Source organism: Bison bison, unplaced genomic scaffold (assembly GCF_000754665.1).
Source record: "Bison bison bison isolate TAMUID 2011002044 unplaced genomic scaffold, Bison_UMD1.0 scf7180017864123, whole genome shotgun sequence".
Classification (NCBI taxonomy): Eukaryota; Metazoa; Chordata; class Mammalia; order Artiodactyla; family Bovidae; genus Bison; species Bison bison.
Window position 1 is genome coordinate 152,381 of NW_011494695.1, and position 22,586 is coordinate 174,966.

The window sequence follows — 22,586 nt, forward strand, 5'->3', positions numbered from 1 at the left end:
GGTGTTGGAGAAGACTCTTGAGAGTCCCTTGGACTGCAAGGAGATCCAACCAGTCCATTCTGAAGGAGATCAGCCCTGGGATTTCTTTGGAAGGAGTGATGCTAAAGCTGAAACTCCAGTACTTTGGCCACCTCATGTGAAGAGTTGACTCATTGGAAAAGACTCTGATGCTGCGAGGGATTGGGGGCAGGAGGAGAAGGGGATGACAGAGGATGAGATGGCTGGATGGCATCACTGACTCGATGGACGTGAGTCTGGGTGAACTCCAGGAGTTGGTGATAGACAGGGAGGCCTGGTGTGCTGCATTTCATGGGGTTGCAGAGTCGGACACGACTGAGCGACTGAACTGAACTGATGTTGGTGAATACATATTATACATTTGTCCAGACCATAGAATGGACAATACCAAGAGTGAACCCTGGTGTAAACTCTTCACTCTGGGTGGTTACGACATGTCTCTGTGTGTTCATAGATTATAAAAAATGTACCATTCTGGAGAGTTGGGGAGGAAGCTATCCATGTTGGAGGTGGGGGGTGTCTCTACCCTCTTTCTTTTTTAAGTTTTTCCTTTTTTCATTTCATAGGATATCTAGCATCACCAAATGTAAAGGGAAAAGCCAGTTCTCACATTTTTATTTAGTGCTATAATTACTAAATTTGGATTTCACCTTGATCTTGAATAAAGTGATTAAATAATGATCAGCAATTAGCAAGAATTTATGCAATCCATGCAGAAATTTGTATTAGATTTCTATTGTAGCTGTAAAAAAAAAAATTATAGAATGCTTCATGAATTCACATGTCATCCTTGCTAGTCTTCCCTGTATCGTTCCAGTTTTAGTGCATGCACTGCCAAAGCCAGCACTGTTCCTGTTTTTCAGTTTTGTTATGAACCTAAAACTACTCTGAAAAAAAAAAGTATTAAAAAAGGTGGAGGGAAGGGCAGGGGTGACACCATGGTTTCTGCTGGCTGCCTGCTTGGCCTTCACTGGAGCCCCAGCGTCCTCCCCACGCCGGGTGGTGATGACGAGCCGGGGAGGGTTCCTGGGGGGCACTGCTGTGTCCAGGCTCGGGGGAGTGACCGTGACCCTGCGTTGCTCCTGGCAGGTGGCGTGGAGGCGGTGATGGTGCGGCTGGTGAACGGCTCGGGCCCGCACCAGGGCCGCGTGGAGGTGTACCACGAGCGGCGCTGGGGCACCGTGTGCGACGACGGCTGGGACAAGAAGGACGGGGACGTGGTGTGCCGCATGCTGGGTTTCCCCGGTGCGGAGGACGTGCACCGAACCGCTCAGTTCGGACAAGGTAGGGCGCCCACCAGAGGAGGACGTGGGGCGAGGGACCCGAGTCCTAGGCCTGCCCTCCCATCCGGGGTCCCCTCGATGGCAGTCCTGCCGAGTGCCACCCGGCCTCCACCTGGGTCCTTCCCACCCTGGGGGGCCCGCAGCCTCCAGCCATCCGTCTCCAGACAGTTCTGACCGTTAGAACATTCCTTCCTTCCCTCGAATTGGACCCCCTTTCTCTTTTTGTCTCCTGCTGGCCTCCACTGTTGTGGACTGAGTGTCTGTGTCCCCCTACCCCATCCCTCCCCAGCCAAATCCATATGGGCTTCCCTGGTGGCTCAGTGGTGGAGAATCCGCCAGCAATGCAGGAGACACAGGTTCCATCCCTGGGTCAGGAAGATCCCCTGGAGAAGGAAATGGCAGCCCACTCCAGTATTCTTGTCTGGAGAATCCCATGGACAGAGGAGCCTGGTGGGCTCTAATCCATGGGGCTGCAAAGAGTCAGACACGACTGCGTGACTGAACAACAACATATTCATATGTCGAAATTCTGACCCCCAATGTGATGGTATTAGGAGGTGGGGCCTTTGAGAGGGTGTCCAGGTCACAAGTGGAGCTCTCATTATGGAACCTTAGTAAAGGAACCTAAGGGTGCTCTGCCCGCTTCCGTGAGGACACACAGGAGCCTCCTAGTCTGAAGGGGGCTCTGCCTAGAACCTCAGCATCCGAGCACACAGGCACTCTGACCTTGGACTCGCATCCCCCGGATCTGTGAGAAATAAACATCTCTTGTTTACAAGCCGCCCAGTCTGGGCCCATGAAGACAATCGCGCTCACTGAAGCGCTCTTGTGAAATCTGTTGTGACAGCTGGTGGAGAGCAGCCGATTGACCCCAGCATCCTGGCCTCTGGACTGAAAGGCCCAGTGCGCAGGGAGTTCAAAGGGTCCAGCTCCACAGACGACAGCCCACCGGGGGCGAGTGCTTCCCCCCACCTGAAGCTGTGCCCTGGGTCTCAGCCTGTTTTCTGCAAAGGAAAGCTGCCATCTTTGTTTGCAGGCGAAACAGAAGTAGGGAATCAGTCAGTCCTCACTTTCCCATTTTCGGCTCTGATGAGGACTTCTCCCTAATATGTGGAAGCAAGACGTTTTAGGGGGAAAAGTCATACATTCTTTTAGAAAAGCCGCACTAGGCCATTTGACTGTCATAGGCAGGGTTAGCCTAAAACTCTTCCATCCTCCATTGATTTAAAAAAGAAATGTTTTTTTTATTATGAAAGTCTGATAACACTTTTACAGAAGACTTGGAAAATACAGAACCAGGTTATATATAGTTCTACTTTATTTTTTAAAGTAGATAAGATGTTTAGTTGGAGTTTCAATATCAACCTCTCAAAAATGAATAGAACAAATATTCAGAGAAGTAGAAGGATATGATAGATCTGAAAAGCACTGTGAAACCAATTCAACATAATTAACATTTATACAATTTTCACACAAAAGTAAGATACAAATTCGAGTTCCCATAGAATAAAAACTAGGAGACACTGGAACATATCTGGTTTCCCTTATTGCTCAGACGGTAAGGAATCTGCCTGCAATGCAGGAGATCCTTCCTTGATGTTTGTATCCTATGGCATGAGGGGAAGCCCTACAATTGTCACTCAAGCCTTTTTAAAATTAATTTTTACCAGAGTGTAGTGGCTTTACAATGTTGTGTCGATTTCTGCTGCTGCTGCTGCTAAGTCGCTTCAATCGTGTCCAGCTCTGTGCAGTCCCATAGACGGCAGCCCACCAGGCTCCCCCGTCCCTGGGATTCTCCAGGCAAGAACACTGGAGTGGGTTGCCATTTCCTTCTCCAATGCATGAAAGTGAAAAGTGAAAGTGAAGTCGCTCAGTCGTGTTCAACTCTTTGCGACTCCATGGACTGTAGCCTACCAGGCTCCTCCATCCATGGGATTTCCTAGGCAAGAGTACTGGAGTGGGGTGCCATTGCTTTCTCCAATACATATACATATATCCCCTCTTTTTTGGATTTCCTTCCCATTTAGGTCACCACAGAGCATTGAGTAGAGTTCCCTATGCTATGCAGTAGGTTCTCATTAATTATCTATTTTATGTATAGTATCAATAGTCATATATATGTCACTCATGCTAAGTCACTTCAGTCTTGTCCAACTTTTTGAGACCTACAGACTGTAGCCCACCAGTCCAGGACAATCCTCTGTTCATGAGATTCTCCAGGCAGGAATACTAGAGCAGATTGCCATGCTCTCCTCCAGGGGATTTTCCTGATCCAGGGATCGAACCTGCAAGTCTTACATCTCCTGCATTGTCAGGCAGGTTCTTTACCACCGGTGCCACATGGGAAGCCCTTATATATGTCAATCATAATCTCCCAATTCCTCCTACCCACTCCTCTTTCCTTCTTGGTATTCATACGTTTGTTCATTACATTTGTATCTCTATTTCTGCTTTCAATAGGATCATCTATACAATTCTTCTAGATTCCACATATATAAAAATATTGTATATTAATGCCACTGGAGTCTTTAAATCAGGCGGTGGAAATCCAGACTCGATTCTACATTTGCACCAGATTTGCACCATTAAATATGAATATGAAGTGGCTCAGTTGTGTCTGACTCTTTGCAACCCCATTGACTGTAGCCTGCCAGGCTCCTCTGTCCATGGGATTTTCCAGGCAAGAATACTGGAGTGGGTTGCCATTTCCTTCTCCAGGGGATCTTCCCGACCCAGGATTTGAACCTGGGTCTGCCGTGCTGCAGGCAGACTCTTTACTGTCTGAGCCACCAGGGAAGCCCTAAAGGTGAACTGTGGCCCGACCTCCCCATCATTGTCCAGTAACTTAGGTCATGTGATATTTGAGACCTGGGCAGGTAGGCAGGCCAGGTGTTACTCACAGGTCGACAGAGGGAAATGGGGCCTCCTGTCCCAGCTGCACTTCCTTCTTCCCAGAGCAGCTTCTGGCTCCTTCCATGGGCAGGCACTAGGCTCAGCGCAGGGATGTGGAGTTGTCTCTGACAACATAGTCTCTGACCTCAGCATGTTCAGTTTAGGGGGAGGCGGACATGTTCACAGATTCTAAACAGCATGCAAAGGGCTCGCCTGCCCTGCCAACTGTGGGGCGGGGCGGGGCGGGGGATGCCCACCTCTCCTGGCAGAGGGTGGGTTGCGCCTCAGGTCCAGATGCCCCTCTGACCACAGATTCCCTTCAGAGAGGTGCCCAGACTCCTGATCCCAGTCGGCTCACCCTCAGCCTCACGGAGTCCCCCAGGCTCCCGGCCTCAGCCCCGCCTTCCATAGTCTCTGTTTCTCTTACAGATGTGCTTTCTGTCCTTCCAGGCAGGACTGCAGACCTGTCCCTCCCCTTCCCCTCACCCACTCCCCTGTCCCTCCTCTTTTGAGTCCCTGGGTCCTACAGATTCTACCTGTGTCGACCTCTTGGGCCCTTGACTCCGTCCCCTCCTCTTTGTTCTCACCGTTCTTGCCTTAGGCACTCAGGCTGGGTAGAGCAGTGGCTCGGAGCTCAGGCTGTAGGTCAGAGCCTAGCTAGCATCCCATATCTGCCACTTACTGGTTGGTGTCCTGGAGCAGACTTCCTCACCTCCCCAGGCTTCAGCCCTCCCACTTTTGCAGGAGGATGGCAAATGAAAAATGAGATCGTGCATGGCAAGCAATAGCCCAGCGCAGGCCCAGGTGCAGTCATTGGCTGCTTGTTGGGAGGAGGTGGGGCACCCTCCAGGAGCTCCTTCCCGGACGCCCTGCTCCCCATCTCCTCTTCCAGGCCTTCCTCTTCCTGCCTACCAGGGCTCTTTCTAAAACGGTCTCCTGCTTGTCACTCCCCTGCCCAACGCTCAGTGGGTCTTTACTGCTCTCAGGATCAAGTCCGGTTTCTCAGCTTAGTGCAGCAAGGTCTGTCCTAAAGTGCCTCACTCCTCAGCGGAGCATCCTTCAGCCACATGCACCCAGATGTGAGCTCTGAGCTCATACAGCTGTTTTCGATCTCTGTGTCCTATCGCCTGCTCTTCCTCAGGTTTGCAATACCTTTCCCTCCTCTTCACCTAGTTAATTCCTTTTCAGTTTATTTGCTGTTGTTCAGTCGCAAAGTCGTGTCTGAGTCTTTGCAACCCCAAGGACAGCATTCCAGGCTTCCTTGTCCTTCACTATCTCCTGTAGTTTGCTCACATACATGTCCAATGAGCCGATGATGCCATTCAACCATCTCATCCTCTGTCATCCCCTTCTCCTCCTGCCTTCAAGCTTGCCCAGTCAGAGTCTTTTCCAATGAGTGATAGGTACTGCATAAAGTGGCTCCAATACTTTGGCCACCTGATGGGAAGAACTGACTCATTAGAAAGACCCTGATGCTGGGAAAGATTGAAGGCAGGAGGAGAAGGGGACGACAGAGGATGAGATGGTTGAATGGCATCACTGATTCGATGGACATGAGTTTGAGCAAACTCCGGGAGTTGGTGGTGGACAGGGAAGCCTGGCGTGCTGCAGTCCATGGGGTCGCAAAGAGTCGGACACAACTGAGCAACTGAACTGAACTGAAAGTGGGAGGGAGGAAGGAGGAACCGGAGGAGAGTGCGAGGAGAGAAGGAAGGAAGAAACTTTTGTGCCTGCAGAATCTGCATCCTCCCCGAGCCATACAAGAAACTGCCGAGCCTGGCATGCTCTTGGTGGTTTGGCACCATAAAACTTTTCCTGGCCAGGGCTCAATAATTAAATGATCAGTGTCCCTGGGAAAAAAAACAAGGAAAGACCCAAGTGAGAAAGACTTGGAGATGATTTTTTTTTTTTAAATTTTAAATTGGTCCAAGAGCTGTTGGAGAGGGAGGGAGTGCAGTTGGAGAAGATGGAAGTGATGGCTGGATCAGGGTCCAGAAAGAGATGGAGGGGGTGAGACCAGGGCAGCACCCAGGGAACTGGTCCTGGACCCACTGAGAAAATCTGTGAAACATGCAGACAGACAAAGGAGGTGAGGATGGGTACAAATGCAGGTGGATTTGTAGGTGGGGGTGGATGGATGGATTGAGAATGTCCATTCTAATTATATTATTATTAGCATTTTTGCTCTTTTTTTTCTTAAGATCAAATTTAAATACTGGGAGGTAGCTTAGTGCAAGGGTCAGCAAATATTAAAGGGCCAGCCAGAAGTAAATATTTTAGGCTTTGTGGGCTAGATGGTCCGTCTCACAACTATTCAACTCTGCAGTTGTAGCACCAAAGTAACTACAGACGAAAGTAACTGCAGTCTACAAGGTAGATGTTCCAATAAAACTTTATTTACAAAAGCAAGAAGTGGGCTGAATTTGGTTTGCCACCTCTTAGTGATCCATAAAGTGCAGTGTATATGTGCTTCTGTAAGGAACAGGGACTAGACTGGCTGGACATCAGAGGTCACTATCTCCTCCTCCCGTAATAGTTGTGAGACAGGTCTGCTAACCTTTCTGGGGCCTCAGTTTTTCTTTCTCTTAAATATCTATTTGATAGCTGTCCTGCCTGCCTCTGTGTGGTGCTCTGATGGCAGCCCTTAGGGGTCAGTGTAACTCATTCCTTCTATTAATATTACTCTAAATAAACATGAAGCAGCTCAAATGTTAGTTCCATGAAGCAGAGATTTTTTGTTTTTTCTTGTTTTGTTTTTGTACTATTTTTAAAGGTGACTTTCCCTTTACAGTTATAACAGAATATCGGCTATAGTCCCCGTGTTGTACAATACATCTTTGTAGCCTATCTGACCCCCAGTTGTTTGTACCTCCCAGTTCCCCATCCATGTGTTGCCCCTTCCCCTTCACTACACTACTACTACGAAGTCGCTTCAGTGGTGTCCGACTCTGTGCAACCCCATGGACTGCAGCCTACCAGGCTCCTCCATCCATGGGATTCTTCAGGCAAGAACACTGGAGTGGGTTGCCCCTTCCCCTTCACTGGTACCCACTCATTTGTTTTCTGTACACATGCATTTTGTGGTATAGTCGTTAGTTTGTGGTGTTATCTTAGATTCCTCCTATACGTGATATCATAAAGTATTTGACTTTTCTGACTTATTTTGCTTAGAGTAACGCCCTCCAAGTTCATTCATGTTGCTGCAAATAGCAAAGTTTTGTTCTTTTCTGTGGCTGAGTAGTATCTCATTGTATATCTAATATATACCGCATCTTCTTGATCCACTCCTCTGTTGATGAACACTTCGGTTGCTCTCCTATCTTGGCAACTGTATAATTACAGTGCTGCTGTGAACGTTGGGGTGCATGTATCTTCTTGAATTAGTTTTTGTTTCTTGTGGATATGTACCTGGAAATGGGATTGCTAAATCATATGGTAATTCTGTTTTTCTTTTTTTGAGAAACCTCCATTCTATTCTCCACCAATTTATATTCTTAGCAGCAGTGGGTTTTTAAAAAAATCATTTTCTGTTCACTCATGTAGCCCAAACACCCAGAATAGCACTGAGCGTGGAGTAGATGCTTAAATATTTCTTGAATGAATGAATGATGAGAATAAAATAAAATCTCTGCTTACTCATCCCAACCATCCCCTCACATTCCAACAGCCCCTAAGGCTCCAAGTGTCAGAAGACCTGGCCTCTGGTCCCAGTTTTGCCTCCATAAGATAAAACCTCATCGTATAGCTTCAGTTTTCTGACTCTAAAGTCGGGGAACAGAGAACCCCCTTCCTGCTTCCTAATGGGGCTTGTTATGGAGTTCACAGAGAGAACCCGCATGGAGGAGCAGACCTAATCTAGAGAAGGGCTCTCAGACTCGAAGGCATGCTGACTGGTGGAGATGCTGTTAAGATACAGTGTGTTAGTCGCTTCAATTGCGTCCGACTCTTTGTGACTGTAGCCCACCAGGCTCTTCTGTCCATGGGATTCTCCAGGCAAGAATACTAGAGTGGGTTGCGTGCCCTCCTCCAGGGGATCTTCCCGATGCAGGAATCAAACCCAGGTTCAGGTTCCATTGGGCGCAAGACTCTGCCATTGCTGATGAGCTCCTGGGTGATACTGACCTCCTGGTGCTCAGGCCACACAATGAGTGTCAGGTGTTAGCTCTCATGGATGTCAACTGACACAATGATTGGTACCTGGATTCATGAGAGTTCTAGCCTCTCTGACACGCGGGGAGCAGAGATGATCTGCGAGTTCATTGGCCCCTTTAGTGATGTCCCAATAACTGCAGATATGAGCATTGCTGATTTAACAACCCTGTCCTCATTTTCGGAGAAGGCAATGGCACCCCACCCCAGTACTCTTGCCGGGAAAATCTCATGGACGGAGGAGCCTGGTGGGCTGCAGTCCATGGGGTCGCGAAGAGTCAGACACAACTGAGTGACTTCACTTTAACTTTTCACTTTCATGCATTGGAGAAAGAAATGGCAACCCACTCCAGTGTTCTTGCCTGGAGAATCCCAGGGACAGAGGAGCCTGGTGGGTTGCCGTCTATGGGGTCGAACAGAGTCGGACACGCCTGAAGTGACTTAGCAGCAGCAGCAGCAGTCCTCATTTTATTAGCTCTTCCATGACTGAACATTAGCTAGAACTCCCTAGCCAAACCCCAACTAGAGTTTGGAGTTTTGTGATCCTGTGTACGCATTAGGACTGGTAACCTTGGGCCTGTTTTGTATTTGTCAGTCTCCTTCATTTGCTGCTTTATTTGTTTTGGGTGTGACTAATCCCACGGAGCTCTTGGGTCTGCAACCTTTTCCTGGGTAATTTGTAAACTGATGTGTTTTCCAGGAGACATTTAATCTGAGAATTTTTGCTCAGCCTCAAAGGGCTTATTGTGTAAGAGGCACACTGTATCCGGCCAGGGAAGAGGCTGTGATGAACAAATAACATTAACAAGGACAGCAGAAAGAGATCTCTCCTCCCAGCTCTGTCCCCTAGTTCACTGCTCGGCAATCCGTTGAGCAGATACCGAATATCTCAGCATAACAAAAATATGTCCAAACCACTAAGTCCTTGCAATCAATTTGTTGTTGTTCAGTCGCTCAGTCATGCCCGACTCTTTGTCACCCCATGGACTGCAGCATGCCAGGCTTCCCTGTCCTTCACCATCTCCTGGAGCTTGCTCAAACTCATGTCCATGGAGTCAGTGATGCTATCTAACCATCTCATCCTCAGCCGCCCGCTTCTCCTCCTGTTGTCAATCTTCCCCTGCATCAGAGTCTTTTCCAAAGAGTTGGCTCTTTGTATCGGTGGCCAAAATATTGGAGCTTCTTACTGGGCAGCAAAATGGTTTAGTTGTTCCCTGGATGCTCTTTCCTGTGCAGTCCAAGGGTGAGTGACAGGTTTTAAGGATTTTAATACTCAAAGAGTCGGACATGATTTAACAACTAAACAACAACAATACTCGACAATTCCTCTAAAAGGAGAGGTTGTCTAGCTGCCGAGTGACGGGACAAGGAGGCATGGTGCTAGGATCAGATGCTAGGATCCCTGAACTGCCTTTCATGTAGGGTTTTGGTGCATTTCAAAGCCCTTTAAAATATAGGAACTATTACTTCGTTTGGGCTTCCTTTGTGGTTCAGCAGTGAAGAATCTGCCTGTGAAGGCAAGAGACTCGGGTTCAATCCCTCGGTCAGGAAGATCCCCTGGAGAAGGAAATGGCAACCTACTCCAGTATTCTTGCCTGGGCAATCCCATGAATAGAGGAGCCTGGTGGGCTACAGTCCATGAGGTTGCAAAGAGTTGGATACTACATAGCGACTAAACAACAATTACCTCGTTTAACTTGCCCAGATTGACATGGTAATATTGGAACGCAGTTTCTGACCTTCAACCCCATGATTTTTGGTACCAGCTCTTGAACGTAACAAGTAAGTTTACCCAGTAGGTTCTCAGTTTACTTAGCTTCAGCACCAAAAGTCTCACGTCCTGGGAATCCCCTCCCACTTTTACAACTGAAATGGTCCTCCTGGATGGGCTGAGACTTGAGATTTGTCCTACTTGTTGTAAAGCCCTATTTCTGCTGTACCAGAGAAAGTGATGGCACGCCACTCCAGTACTCTTCCTGGAAAATCCCATGGACGGAGGAGCCTGGTAGGCTGCAGTCCATGGGGTCGCTAAGGGTCGGACACGACTGAGTGACTTCCCTTTCACTTTTCACTTTCATGCATTGGAGAAGGAAATGGCAACCCACTCCAGTGTTGTTGCCTGGAGAATCCCAGGGACAGGGGAGCCTGGTGGGCTGCCGTCTATGGGGTGGCACAGAGTCGGACACGACCGAAGTGACTTAGCAGCAGCAGTAGCAGTGCTTCTCAAACTTCAATGCAGGACCACTTGGTTCAAATGTAGATTCTGGTTCAGTAGGTCCTGGGCAGGGCATGAGGCTGTGTATTTTTAACAAACTCTGATGCTACTGATCTAGGATCACACTTTGAGTAGCGAAGCTCTAACCTAATGACTCCATGGGCGTTGGGAGCCCTGAAGCTCAGGCAGCATTCCAGAGGGCTCCCGAGTGAGCCTCCACCATTAAAGATGTGGCTTGGCCATCAGCCCAGAGAACCCACCAGAACATGGTTGATGGCCCTGCCAGTTCATCAGTGGGGGCTCCAGGTGACTTCTCCCCTCCCCGCTGACCTCTCTGACCCCAGACAAGCCCTCTCCACTCCCTTGAAGCCTCACCCAGCTGACCTATTCCCTTGACGTTCATTGAAGACCTCAGTGCCAGGTCTGTGTGTCTTGAGACTCGGGTATAATCCTGGGAAAACCAACTAAAGGCTCCCTGTATGGGCACCTTCAGACCATCAGGTTGGTCCTCCTAAGAGCTGAGTGAACAGGGCAGGGTGAACAGGTGGGCAAAACTCAGCTGGATTGTCTTAGGGACCTTGTATTTTGGGAACTGGCCTAGTTTGTTACTGAACTGTAACCTAGCTTATGCTTACGGATGCTTCCGCCTGTCATAACATATATGTCTGGTGATATTGTTAATTTCTGAGATCTGCTGTCATTCCAAGGACCACTGTTTGACACTCATTGTGTGAGACTATCAGCTTTAAATTTCAAAATACTGGAGGTGATGTTGACACTGAGATATTTGGTTATGGGGTGCTGGATCTGTCTGAGTTAGATCTTTCTGACATTGTCCCTCTGATTATGTCTTGTCTGAATATTCAGCAGCAAAGGCTGCAAGGTACATCTCAACAGAGGGGACTTCCCTTGTGGTCTAGTGGCTAAGACTCTGTGCTTCCACTGCAGGGGGCACAGGTTTGATCCCTGGTCAGGGAACTAAGAGCCCACAGGTTATGTGGCATGGCCAAAATCTCAAAAGCTATTAAGCATCTTGTATAAAGTGTGGGCCTGAGAGGCAGCAAGACTTGGGCTTGAGTTCAGACTCTGCCACTTACAGGCTGAGCAACCTTGCACCAATTGCTTTCTGAACCTTAGTTTTTCCATCTAGAAAAAGGGTTATTCATGCCCATCTCACAGCACCACGGTGAGAATGGACGAAGATCATATGTTTAAGAAGCCCGACACATAGGAGCTGCTCAGTGAATACCAGCATGGTTATTGTTTAGTCGATAATTTGTGTCTGACTCTTTGTGACCCCATGGATTGTAGCCGACCAGACTCCTCTATCCATGGGATTCTTCAGGCAAGACTACTGGGGTGGGTTGCTATTTCCTCCTCTAGGGAATCTTCCTGACCCAGGGATTGAACCCATGACTCGTACATCTCCTGCATTGGCAGGTGGGTTCTTTATCACTGAGCCACCAGGGAAACCCATCCTCACTGTCCATTATTTTTATTCTGCTTTCAAGAAACTGAGCCTAGAGAAGACGTGTTGGTCTTGGTGGAGTGGAGAAGGCAGGGGGAACCACTCAGAGAATTGACAGCAGAGCTCGGGACAGACAGCGTGCTCCCGTCTGTCCTGCACTCCTGCATCTTTGCTAAGACATCGTGTCCACTTGTCTCCACAGGCACAGGGAGAATTTGGATGGACGATGTCGCCTGCAAGGGCACCGAGGAGAGCATCTTCCGCTGCAGCTTCTCCAAGTGGGGGGTGACAAACTGCGGGCACGCTGAGGATGCTGGCGTGACGTGCAAGAGACACTAACAGTGGGCACAGCCCGAGGTCCGGGCCCAGCTGCTGAGCCTCCTTCCTGCATTCCTGGGGTGGGGGCAATGCTCGGGGATCCCCTGGCCACGCCTCTGCCCTCCACGCCCAGCCCAGCACCCCCAGACCTCTGTAATTCCCATCCCAGGACCACGGTGACCTGTCACCCTCCTCCTCTTGGACATCTATTCCAAAGCACAACTCTGGGATCCACTGCCTGTCTCTCCCTTCCACCACGGTTCCTGCATGGAGCCCTGGTCGACTGGATCGCCTTTTTCCAGAGTCTTCTAAACACCATGCCCTCAAGGCTACCTGTCCATGTTCTCTGTGGTCTGTGAGTTACAGATGGATCCTGGCGACCAATGCAGCAGTGAAGATGGGTAGGAGGCATCCCAGGTTGATTACTCTGCAGATCATTCCCAAACCTCAGGCCAAGAGTTTTGACCAGCAAGAGACGATACTGAGTGATTCGCCTTCCCCTCTTTCCTCTGCCTCTGCACAGCGTTTGTTAGTTTGGGAAAGTGACATAGAGGAGGGGCGGCTCTAGGAGTGAGAGGGAGACGCCAGCCTTCTGCAGGAACCAGTCTGGATTCCAAGAAGGCAAGTGAAAGGAACATTTACTGAGTGACTGCCATGTGTGCTACATAATATCTTGGGTGCTCAATTCATGTATCACTTTGCAGCACTCCTGCAAGTCATGCTGGCTTGGGTACCACTTGACCTCCAGGTAGCACTCGACTGACCCATTCACCTAGCCTATCAGTCAGATGGAGAATGAGACCATTGTTTCGACCTGAACTCTCATTATGTCTTTGCTTAGACTCAAGCAAGAAGCTGGGGTGCAGCACAAGTTGACTAAAAGATTACATACTCCAAATCCCATAGGGTATAAGTTCAAGGTTGGATGTGACTGGCTCCCAAGGCAGCCATCCACATAGGAGGATGGATTTAGAGGGTGACATGGGAGCTATCTGGGCTAAACCAAGGCCAACCCTCAGTCATCTGGCAATCAGGATTAAAGCCACGTTGCCTGTGTCTCAGAGCTATCTGGAGGCGATGATACAGAACCTTCCAGGCCTCTTTGGGTGTCATCCTGTGGTCAAGAAAGCACATGTCCTGATGGAGCCTATAAGACTGGAAGGAAATGCGGATTCCCTACTACATCTAGGGGAAGAAGAGGCTGTGGGCCTCTGGGAGCCCTCAGTCTGCACCCCTTTCCTAGTGATGGGGAGATCAGAGTCTGCTTTTGACATGAGAAGCAGGTCATGCTGGGCATTTCTGTGTTCTAGGCCTGGGGAGCTTCATGGTAGCAAGTGAGCATAGGCCCAGAGACCTTGGGGGAGTCACAAACTCAGACACGCCTCAGATCGCAGTCACCTGTCCTACATGGTGGGCATCGCCTGCCTGGGGAAAGCGAGGGCTGGGACCCTCTGGGGATGAGACCAGCAAAGCTCCTGGCTGACAACTAAACCAGTACATGCTATTGGTTGTTCTTTGCTTATAATATGCTTATTATCTGCTATGTTTACATAACATGCATGTACTCATGCATCTTTTCCCAGAGCCAATACATGTATGCATATATGAACACGGCACTCTTTACTACATAGCTCAGTACATCGCAAAGTTTGCATTTTAAAAAAAGAAAATACTCAAGGTGGAAGAATGTCACATTAAGTGAAATAAATCCCTAAGTTTGTTCTGACAAAGAATCCAGTTATCCCAATGAAGACCCATGTAACTTTCTTACCTGGTCTTTTCATTCGGGAAAACATAAGTCTTGCTTTACATCAATGAAAAACCATGGTGATATGTGTTTGAACTTTAAAAGCAAAGTCTACTAGTTTACATTCCTACTTAAAGGGACGTGGAAATAGCCATGATCCTGTATTTCAGGGACTAAGGGAAATTAGGCCAGGCCTAAAATACATTAGACCTTTTGTAAGAATTTCAATAAAGCTGAAAATATGATGCTAACAAGTTTCCCTCACATTTTTTCTCATGAAAACCCAGTGAGCATGGGAAGGAGGCGGGCAAAAATTGGGTAGGTCTGATCATTTTTCAGCAGGAATTGGTAGAATGGACAGCTTATGAGAAGCTGCCTTAATACTTCCAGAGGACGATAAACATAGTCTAGACCAAGAACTTGATGGCATATGAAGTCTTAAGTTACCTATTAGGTAACCTAAGGAAAGGGTCTCAAGCAAAAGAATGATAATCAAGACCCAGCTTATAAGAGAATTGCTTTTGTATTCCTAAAGGAAAGTCCACCTGTCAATTTCTCACTTCTCCAGAGCTGTTGGCACAGACAGTAAAGAACCTCCCTGTAATGCAGGAGATCCAAGTTCGATCCCTGGGACAGGAAGATCCCCTGGAGTAGGAACTGGCAACCCACTCCAGTATTCTTGCCTGGAGAATTCCATGGACAGAGGAGCCGAGTGGGGTCACAGAGAGTCAAACACAACTGAATTCTTACTTGGGGATGTGCTTTCATCCAGAGTTCCATTAACACAGAAGAAGACCACCCAAGGTCTGAACCCCCCAGTGAGAAGCAGGAGCCCCCAGGCCCAGGACCCGGGCAGTGTGTGGGGTGACCTGGGTCATTGGGTAGTCCCAGTCACATGCTCATAGCTGCACCTCCGGGAGAACCTCATGGCCCCAGGCTGGCTGTGGGCCCTAATAATTTGCCAAAGGAGATAAAAAAGTAGACTTTCTGGAAACACACCAGAGGCATGGTTTCCTCCTCTAAAAAGCCAGGTGATACCCACCCCCAAAGAACTGTGGCTCCCACTCTATGTTCAGGCTACGTGGAGAAGGGAACTTCTCCCCTCGAATGTCTACAAGGCCCCAGGTTTCCCTGGTCTCAAATACCCGAGAACCCATGGTGCCTGCATGGGTTGTAGTCAAGCCGACAGCTGTGGTGGGTTTGAGTCACAAAAGAAGTTACGGCACTCTCCACCACAGTCACCTGGGGGCTTCTTCAGCCTCATTGTTTCCTGACGGTTATTCTGACATTTCTATGAGATGTCAGCTGTGTGAAGCACCTGTCTTTCTCTTCTTGGAACAGCTCTCCCTTCAGCCCTCCACGGAACACCTTTCCCATCCCTCCTTTTCTCTGCTCCTCCACCTTTCGATTCTGGGAGCTGAGTTGAGTTCTGACTGAGGGGAGCTTTGCCACTGAATCCTCTTCACCAGCTCACCCTCCAGTGAGAACAGGCTAAGGAGCTTTCCAGGAGGACTCTTAGTCCCCTAGGGTAGTGGTCTCCAATCTTTTCAGCACCAGGGATCAGTTTTGTGGAAGGGATCAATTTTTCCACAGACTGGGTGGTTGGGGGGAGGAGGTTTCAGGAGGATTCTAGTGCATGACCTTTATTGCGCACTTTATTTGTATTATTATTATCTTGTGATATATAATGAAATATATACAGCTCACCATCATGCAGAATCAGTGGGAGCCCTGAGCTTGTTTCCCTGCAACTGGATGATCTCATCTGGGGGTGAGGCAGTGGCAGCCGCTCCCTATTGCTAACACCACCACCTCAGCGCCACCTCAGATTGTCAAGCATTCGATTCTCACAAGGAACATGCAACCCATATCCCCGCCTTGCATAGTTCACAGTACACTTTGAGCGCCTATGAGAATCTGACGCCTCTGCTGAGCTAATAGGAGGTGGAGCTCAGGCGGTAACCGGAGCAATGGGGACCCGCTGTAAAAACAGATGAAGCTTCACTCGCTCACCCACCGCTCACCTCCAGCTGTGCCGCCTGGTTCCTGGCAGCCACCCGCCAGTATCCGTCCATGGCCCGGGGGACTGGGGACCCCTGCCCTACATGGGGACCTCCCACCCTAGCTGGAGGGAACTTGAACAATTCCCAGCTCACTATGAGCTCTGCTCTCAGTGCTTTCCTCAGAAATTGTTCTACCCAGCCTCCCAGGGTTCACACAGATTCAGCAGACAACATGAGGGAACCCTGTGCACTTTTCTGGAACTTTCTTTACGTGGCTCCCTAGTCTCAGATGCTGTGCCCAGCAAATTCCAGCCACCTTGGCCTTCTCAACCTCCAATTTCTGTCTCCTCACCTCATCAAGTTTCAGCAGAGAGCCTAGGCCAGTGCAGGCTGACCTCATGGGCTGTCTTTTTCTCAAGGAGCACAGACTTGTGCTGCTGTTGCTGCTGCTAAGTTGCTTCAGTCGTGTCCGACTCTGTGCGACCCCATAGACGGCAGCCCACCAGGCTCCCCCGTCCCTGGGGTTCTCCAGGCAAGAACACTGGAGTGGGTTGCCATTTCCTTCTCCAATGCATGAAAGTGGAAAGTGAAAGTGAAGTCGCTCAGTCGTGTCCGACTCTTAGTAACCCCATGGACTGCAGCCTACCAGGCTCCTCCATCCATGGGATTTTCCGGGCAACAGTACTGGAGTAGGGTGCCTGAGGTCTAAAGTCTAAAGATACTTTGTCAAGTATTTTGACTCCCTAAGTTGTGTCTGGCTCTTTGCGATCTCATGAACTGTAGCCGGTCAGGCTCCTCTGTCCATATGATTTCTCAGGCTAGAATACTGGAGTGAGTTTCCATTTCCTTCTCCAGGAGATCTTCCCAACCCAGGAATTGAACCCAGGTCTCCTGCAGTGCAGGCAGATTCTTTACCACCAGTGCCACCTGGATCCAAGTCTTATTTTCACAACTTATTAGATGAACTTCCAGCTTCAGGACCATCACCTATAACTCAGAGTATCCTACATGCCTTATGTTACAAATATTTTTTGAGAATATATTAAAAGGGTTTAAAAAATCTAAAGGGTTATGCAAATTGTTTTTGTTCAGTCGCTAAGTTGTGTCTGACTCTTTGCAGCCCCGTGGACTGTAGTACTGCAGGCTTCCCTGTCCTCCACTATCTCCCAGAGTTTGCTCAAATTCATGTTCATCGAGATGCTATCCAACCATCTCATCCTCTGTCTCCTCCTTCTCCTTTTGCCTTCAGTCTTCCCCAGCATCAGAGTCTTTTCCAATGAGTTGGCTCTTTGCATTAGATGGAAAGTTTTGGAGCTTCATCTTCAGCCTCAATCATTCCAATGAATACTCAGGGTTCATTTCCTTTAGGATTGACTGGTTTGATCTCCTTGAAGTCCAAGGGACTAATATTTATATAATAACATGGAAGACTTTGACCTTTGGTTTACTGGAAAGATGGTCATTATAATTTAAAATTTTAAGAATTGATCGAGACAAGACGAATACCTTAATAAATAAATTCTGGGACCAAAATAAGTATAGTTCATTATAGTACCATATTGTCAGGGTATCCACCACAGATTTATCTGCATTGTCAAGGAAACACAGAATTTGGGTTTTTTAAAAATTCACTCTATGGGAGTCTGCTCATGAGACAGAAGGGCCTCTAGGTCCAATTCTTTTCTGGAAGGGCAGACAATGAAGTGTCTGTGATGTGAACAGCTTCAAAATACATTTTGCAGCCCATTTCTCCAGCTTTACTGAGTAACAGGCCAGAGTGTACAGGAACTTGAAGGGCAGAACAGACAGGAGAAATGGGAATAAAAACTTTCTGTAGTTCCCGCCACTCTAGAAAGCCCACTGTTAGCTCTCTGGTGACATCTGCAGGCCAACAAGAGAATGACACGTTTGAAAGCCTTCCAGGAAGAATACACCCTCTAGGGTCAAATCAGAGAAGGCAATGGCACCCCACTCCAGTACTCTTGCCTGGAAAATCCCGTGGACAGAGGAGCCTGGTGGGCTGCAGTCCATGAGGTCCCTAAGAGTCGGACATGACTGAGCGACTTCACTTTCACTTTTCACTTTCATGCATTGGAGAAGGAAATGGCAACCCACTCCAGTGTTCTTGCCTGAAGAATCCCAGGGACAGAGGAGCCTGGTAGGAGGCTGTCCATGTGGTCACACAGAGTCGGACATGACTGAAGCGACTTAGCAGCAGCAGCAGCGGGGTCAAATCAACCAGATTATTCTAAAGCCGACTCTAACGTGCATAGGAATCACCTGGGGATTTGGTTTAAACTCAGATTCTCATTTAGTAGGTCTGGTTTGGACCCAAGATTCTGAAGGTCTATTTCCTGGGTGATGCCCAAGGCTGCCTGACCACCTCACCTGTCAGGCAGCATTGAATGTCAGAGTTGGGAAAGGTATCAAAAGTCATCTGTTCAACCTCCTAATTTGACAGGTGAGGAGGCATGAGAGCAAGGGGAGAAGGCAGGCACCCCCACAAATATAAGTAATGTAGGATGTTTCATTTCTCTCAGTCTGCCTTCCATGTCTATAATAATAAACTACATGAGCTCAGAAAGGTTTTCTAGCTCTTATGCTTAGTGATGACATTACTTGCTCAAGGCCACAGGTCTAGTCTTTGCCTCTTCTGACGAGCTCAAGAGATCAGGTTGGATGGCAGAGGCCCTTGAAGGTTAATCCAATTACCAAGTGCCTTGGGCATAAAGATGGCTGTTTTGTATAATTGAATGATTTTTTTTTTTTTTTCTTTCCTGTTTCTCCTTGACTTCCTTGTGCTCCTGGCTGGGAAAGTAACTAGTTCTAGATGAAGTAGAAGATGTTCCTGGTTTCCAAATGAAAGTGATATTTTCCAGATGGTAAGAGACCAGTCCAGATTGCAGAAGGGGAGTCCAGGGTCAGAAATCACAGAAATTCTACTGTCATCTCTAGCTGCAGTTACAAAGAAAGGGCACCTCCCAAAACAGTCGCTTCGGCACATCGCCCACCAGGTTACAGCAGGGCTACCTCACCCTGAGCCTCCTGTTCCCCAGTGCACCCACCTCTCCAGATTCTGTGGACCCCCTTCCCTCCCCCACCCAATGTCACAGTTGCTCCCTGTAGCTGTGCTGTGGGGAAAAACAAACAGGACTGTAGATTTTTAATTCAAGGACATTTGGAGACAAATCCAGCTAACTCTGAACGACATTAGGTGTCCTTGGTCCAAGTTTTGGAGTGAATTACCTTAAAAAAAAAAACAAACAGCTGACGCTGCATTTTACAATTCAAGGCCTTGGAGTGAATTACCCCCAAACCACGATTAATTGGCAGAATATGAAAATAAGCGCTGACTCATGGAATTCATTAACATTACCATTTAAAGTAATAGTTCAGCTATATGAAATTAGAAATGCAAGAAGTGGACACTTGTGTGTATGATCTGGCATGGAGTAGTGGAAAATTCCCTGAGTTGGGAAACAGAAGATAGGGGATTTATTTCTGAATCTGCCACTTACTAGATGTATGTCCTTGGGCAAGCTATGTAGCCTCTTTGGGACCCAAATTCTTACATTTGTAAGATGAAAGGACTGTGTTAGATGGTCTCTGAGTTCCCTTCCAGCTCTGATTTTTTTCGACCTCAAAACCTGTATGCTTGTTTGCTTGCTAAGTCGCTTCAGTTGTGTCCGACTCTTTGCAACACTATGGCTTTGCAACCCTAGCCCACCAGGCTCCTCTGTCCATGGGATTCTCCAGGCAAGAATACTTGAATGAGTTGCCATGCCCTCCTCCAGGGCATCTTCCTGACCCAGAGATTGAACCCACATCTCTTACATCTCCTGCACTGCAGTTGGATTCTTTACTACTGAGCCACAGAGGAAGCCCCCAAGCCTGTAAAGGTTTTAGAAATTCTACGAAGAAGAATGCTAGTAAGGGCTCTCTTACACCTTAATGTCACACACACAACTGTCGTCACACACACAACTGTCTCTCCTGCTCAGGAACTGTATACAGTCATCTCTCGGTATCCATAGGGAATTAGTTCTAGGATCTCCCATGGAGACCAAAATCCAAGAATGCTCAAGTAGGTTATATTAAATGGCGTAGTATTTGTATGTAACCTACACACATCCTCCCAGATATTATAAATCATCTCTAGGTTACCTATAACACCTAATCCAATGTAAATGCTATGTAAATACAGTTGACCCTTGAACATCTTGGGGGTTAGGGATGCCAACCCTCCTTGAACTAAAAAATTAGAAGTGAACTTGACAGTGAGCCCTCCATATTTGAAGTTCCACTTCTGGAAATTTAACCAACCTTGGGTTGTGTAGTACTGTAGTATATATTGAAAAAAATTGGTATGTAAGTGGATCTGCACGGTTCAAAGCCGTGTTGTTCAAGGGTCAACAGTAGTCGCTGGTTTGGGCAGATTCAAGTTTTGCCTTTTGAAATATTCTGGATTTGGGGGGAATATTTTTCACACATGGTTGGTTGAACTGCAGACTCCAGAAATTCAAAGGCCCACAGATGCAGGTCAACTGTACACAGCTAGTTGTTTGTCATCTAGGACCTTGATCATATTCAGTTGTGTTTCCTTACCGTGTAGTAGGACCTCATAAATGTTGAGTAAAATGTTTAATGAAAGGAGTCAAGTCTTAAGTTAGAACTTTAAAATCCTGGCAAGGCTTAAGAACATAATTTTCTTGGTCATACTTCCAGTTACTGTCCCACGTGACTCCTCTTTAAAGCCAAATGTTACGAGATGACAGCTGACTCCATTTCCTCTCTTCCTCCTGACACCTACCCCTTGAGGGACACTGAAAGAGTTCAAAGCTCACCAATGATTTCTGTGTTCAAGTGACATTGTGAAATGTGCTCACTTGGTCTTGGCACTGGTTCCTGGGACAGAGTTCCTAAAACCCTTGTAATTTCCCTGTGATGAGGATAAGAGGGGAGCTTAGAGACGAACTGGGAGAAGGCAATGGCAACCCACTCCAGTACTCTTGCCTGGACAATCCCATGGACAGAGGACCCTGGTAGGCTGCAGTCCATGGGGTCGCTAAGAGTCGGACACGACTGAGCGACTTCACTTTCACTTTTCACTTTTGTGCATTGGAGAAGGAAATGGCAACCTACTCCAGTGTTCTTGCCTGGAGAATCCCAGGGACAAGGGAGTCTGGTGGGCTGCCGTCTATGGGGTTGCACAGAGTCAGACACTACTGAAGCGACTTAGCAGCAGCAGCAGCAGGAGAGACGAACTGAGAGAGTAGCACTGACATACGTATGCTATTATGTGTAAAACGGGGAGCTAGTGGGATGCTGCTGTATAGCACCGGGAGCCCAGTTTGGTGCTCTGCAATGATCTGAAGGGGTGGGATCGGGGGTGGGAGGAAGGTTCAAGAGGGAGGGGATATATGTATACCAATAGCTGATTCACTTTGTTGTACATCAGAAACTATTACAATATTGAAAAGCAATTATACTCCAATTTAAAAAAAAAGGATAATTTGCTTGAATAACCATGCTTCCTTAAGCCAGCCAGTTATTTGTGGCCAATCAGTGCTGACCATCATCTTGGATGATCATCATCAATAAAAATAAACCCTTACATGTGCATAGTATAAGCTAAATGAAGGCAGCTTTACATGTTATCTGATTTGGCTTTTGTCATTGCTCTGTGAGGTGGTTACGGCTGTTATAATTATGAGTGTGTAGTTGGAGCCATAGAGGCACAGCCAGTTTAGGTACATTGCCTGAAGTCACATCGCTGGTGCTAGCATCTGAATTTTTGTGCCTCCTTCCCAGATTCGTATGTTGAATCCATAATGCATAATTAACTTAGTGGTATGAAAAGGCAATAGATGTGTCTGGCAAATAGAATCTAAGGTAAGAGGCAATTGTAGTTATCCAGGAGAGAGAACAGGGTTGTGGAGAAAGGAAATAGCTTTAGACATGGACAATGAGGGCCCTCCCTGGTGTCCAGCGGCTAAAACTCTGCGTTCCCAATGCAGGGGGTCTGGGTTGGATACCTGGTTAGGGAACTAGATCCCACATATTGCAATTAAAGATCCCACATGCTGCAAAAAGACCCAGAGCAACAAAATAATTTTTTTTTTTTTTACAAATAGAAAAGGATGGTGAGGACCAAATTCTAGATATATTAAGAAGAATTGATAGGAGTTGACTGGCTCGAGGTAGAAGGTGCAGAAGAGGTTTCTGAAAGATCAACAGAAAAACATCAGAGAAGGAGCAATTCTTTCAATATGGAGGGAGTGGATGGAGGTGGGAGGAACACACAGATTCAGTTTGAGTTGAAAATATGAGCTAAAAATGGGGTATATAGGTTTCCCACAAACACTTGTAATACAATTCGCCCACTTAAAGTGTACAATTCAATGGTTCTTATTCTCTTCACAACATTGTGAAGCCATCACCACAATCAATTTTGTAATATGTTCCTTGGTCCCAAAAGAAAGCCCATACATTT

General features: G+C 47.6%; 1 protein-coding gene across 1 annotated transcript in view; it reads left to right on the forward strand.

The window, feature by feature from the left end:
• The window catches only part of SCARA5 (scavenger receptor class A, member 5), a 133,962-nt gene extending 119,624 nt beyond the window's left edge, over window positions 1-14,338 (forward strand). Inside the window, exons 9-10 of the mRNA XM_010839607.1 lie at window positions 1,108-1,302; window positions 12,228-14,338. Coding sequence (XP_010837909.1) covers window positions 1,108-1,302; window positions 12,228-12,364 — 332 coding nt within the window. The 3' untranslated portion in view covers window positions 12,365-14,338. The remainder of the gene's footprint in view (window positions 1-1,107; window positions 1,303-12,227) is intronic.
• The last annotated feature ends 8,248 nt before the right edge of the window (window positions 14,339-22,586 follow it).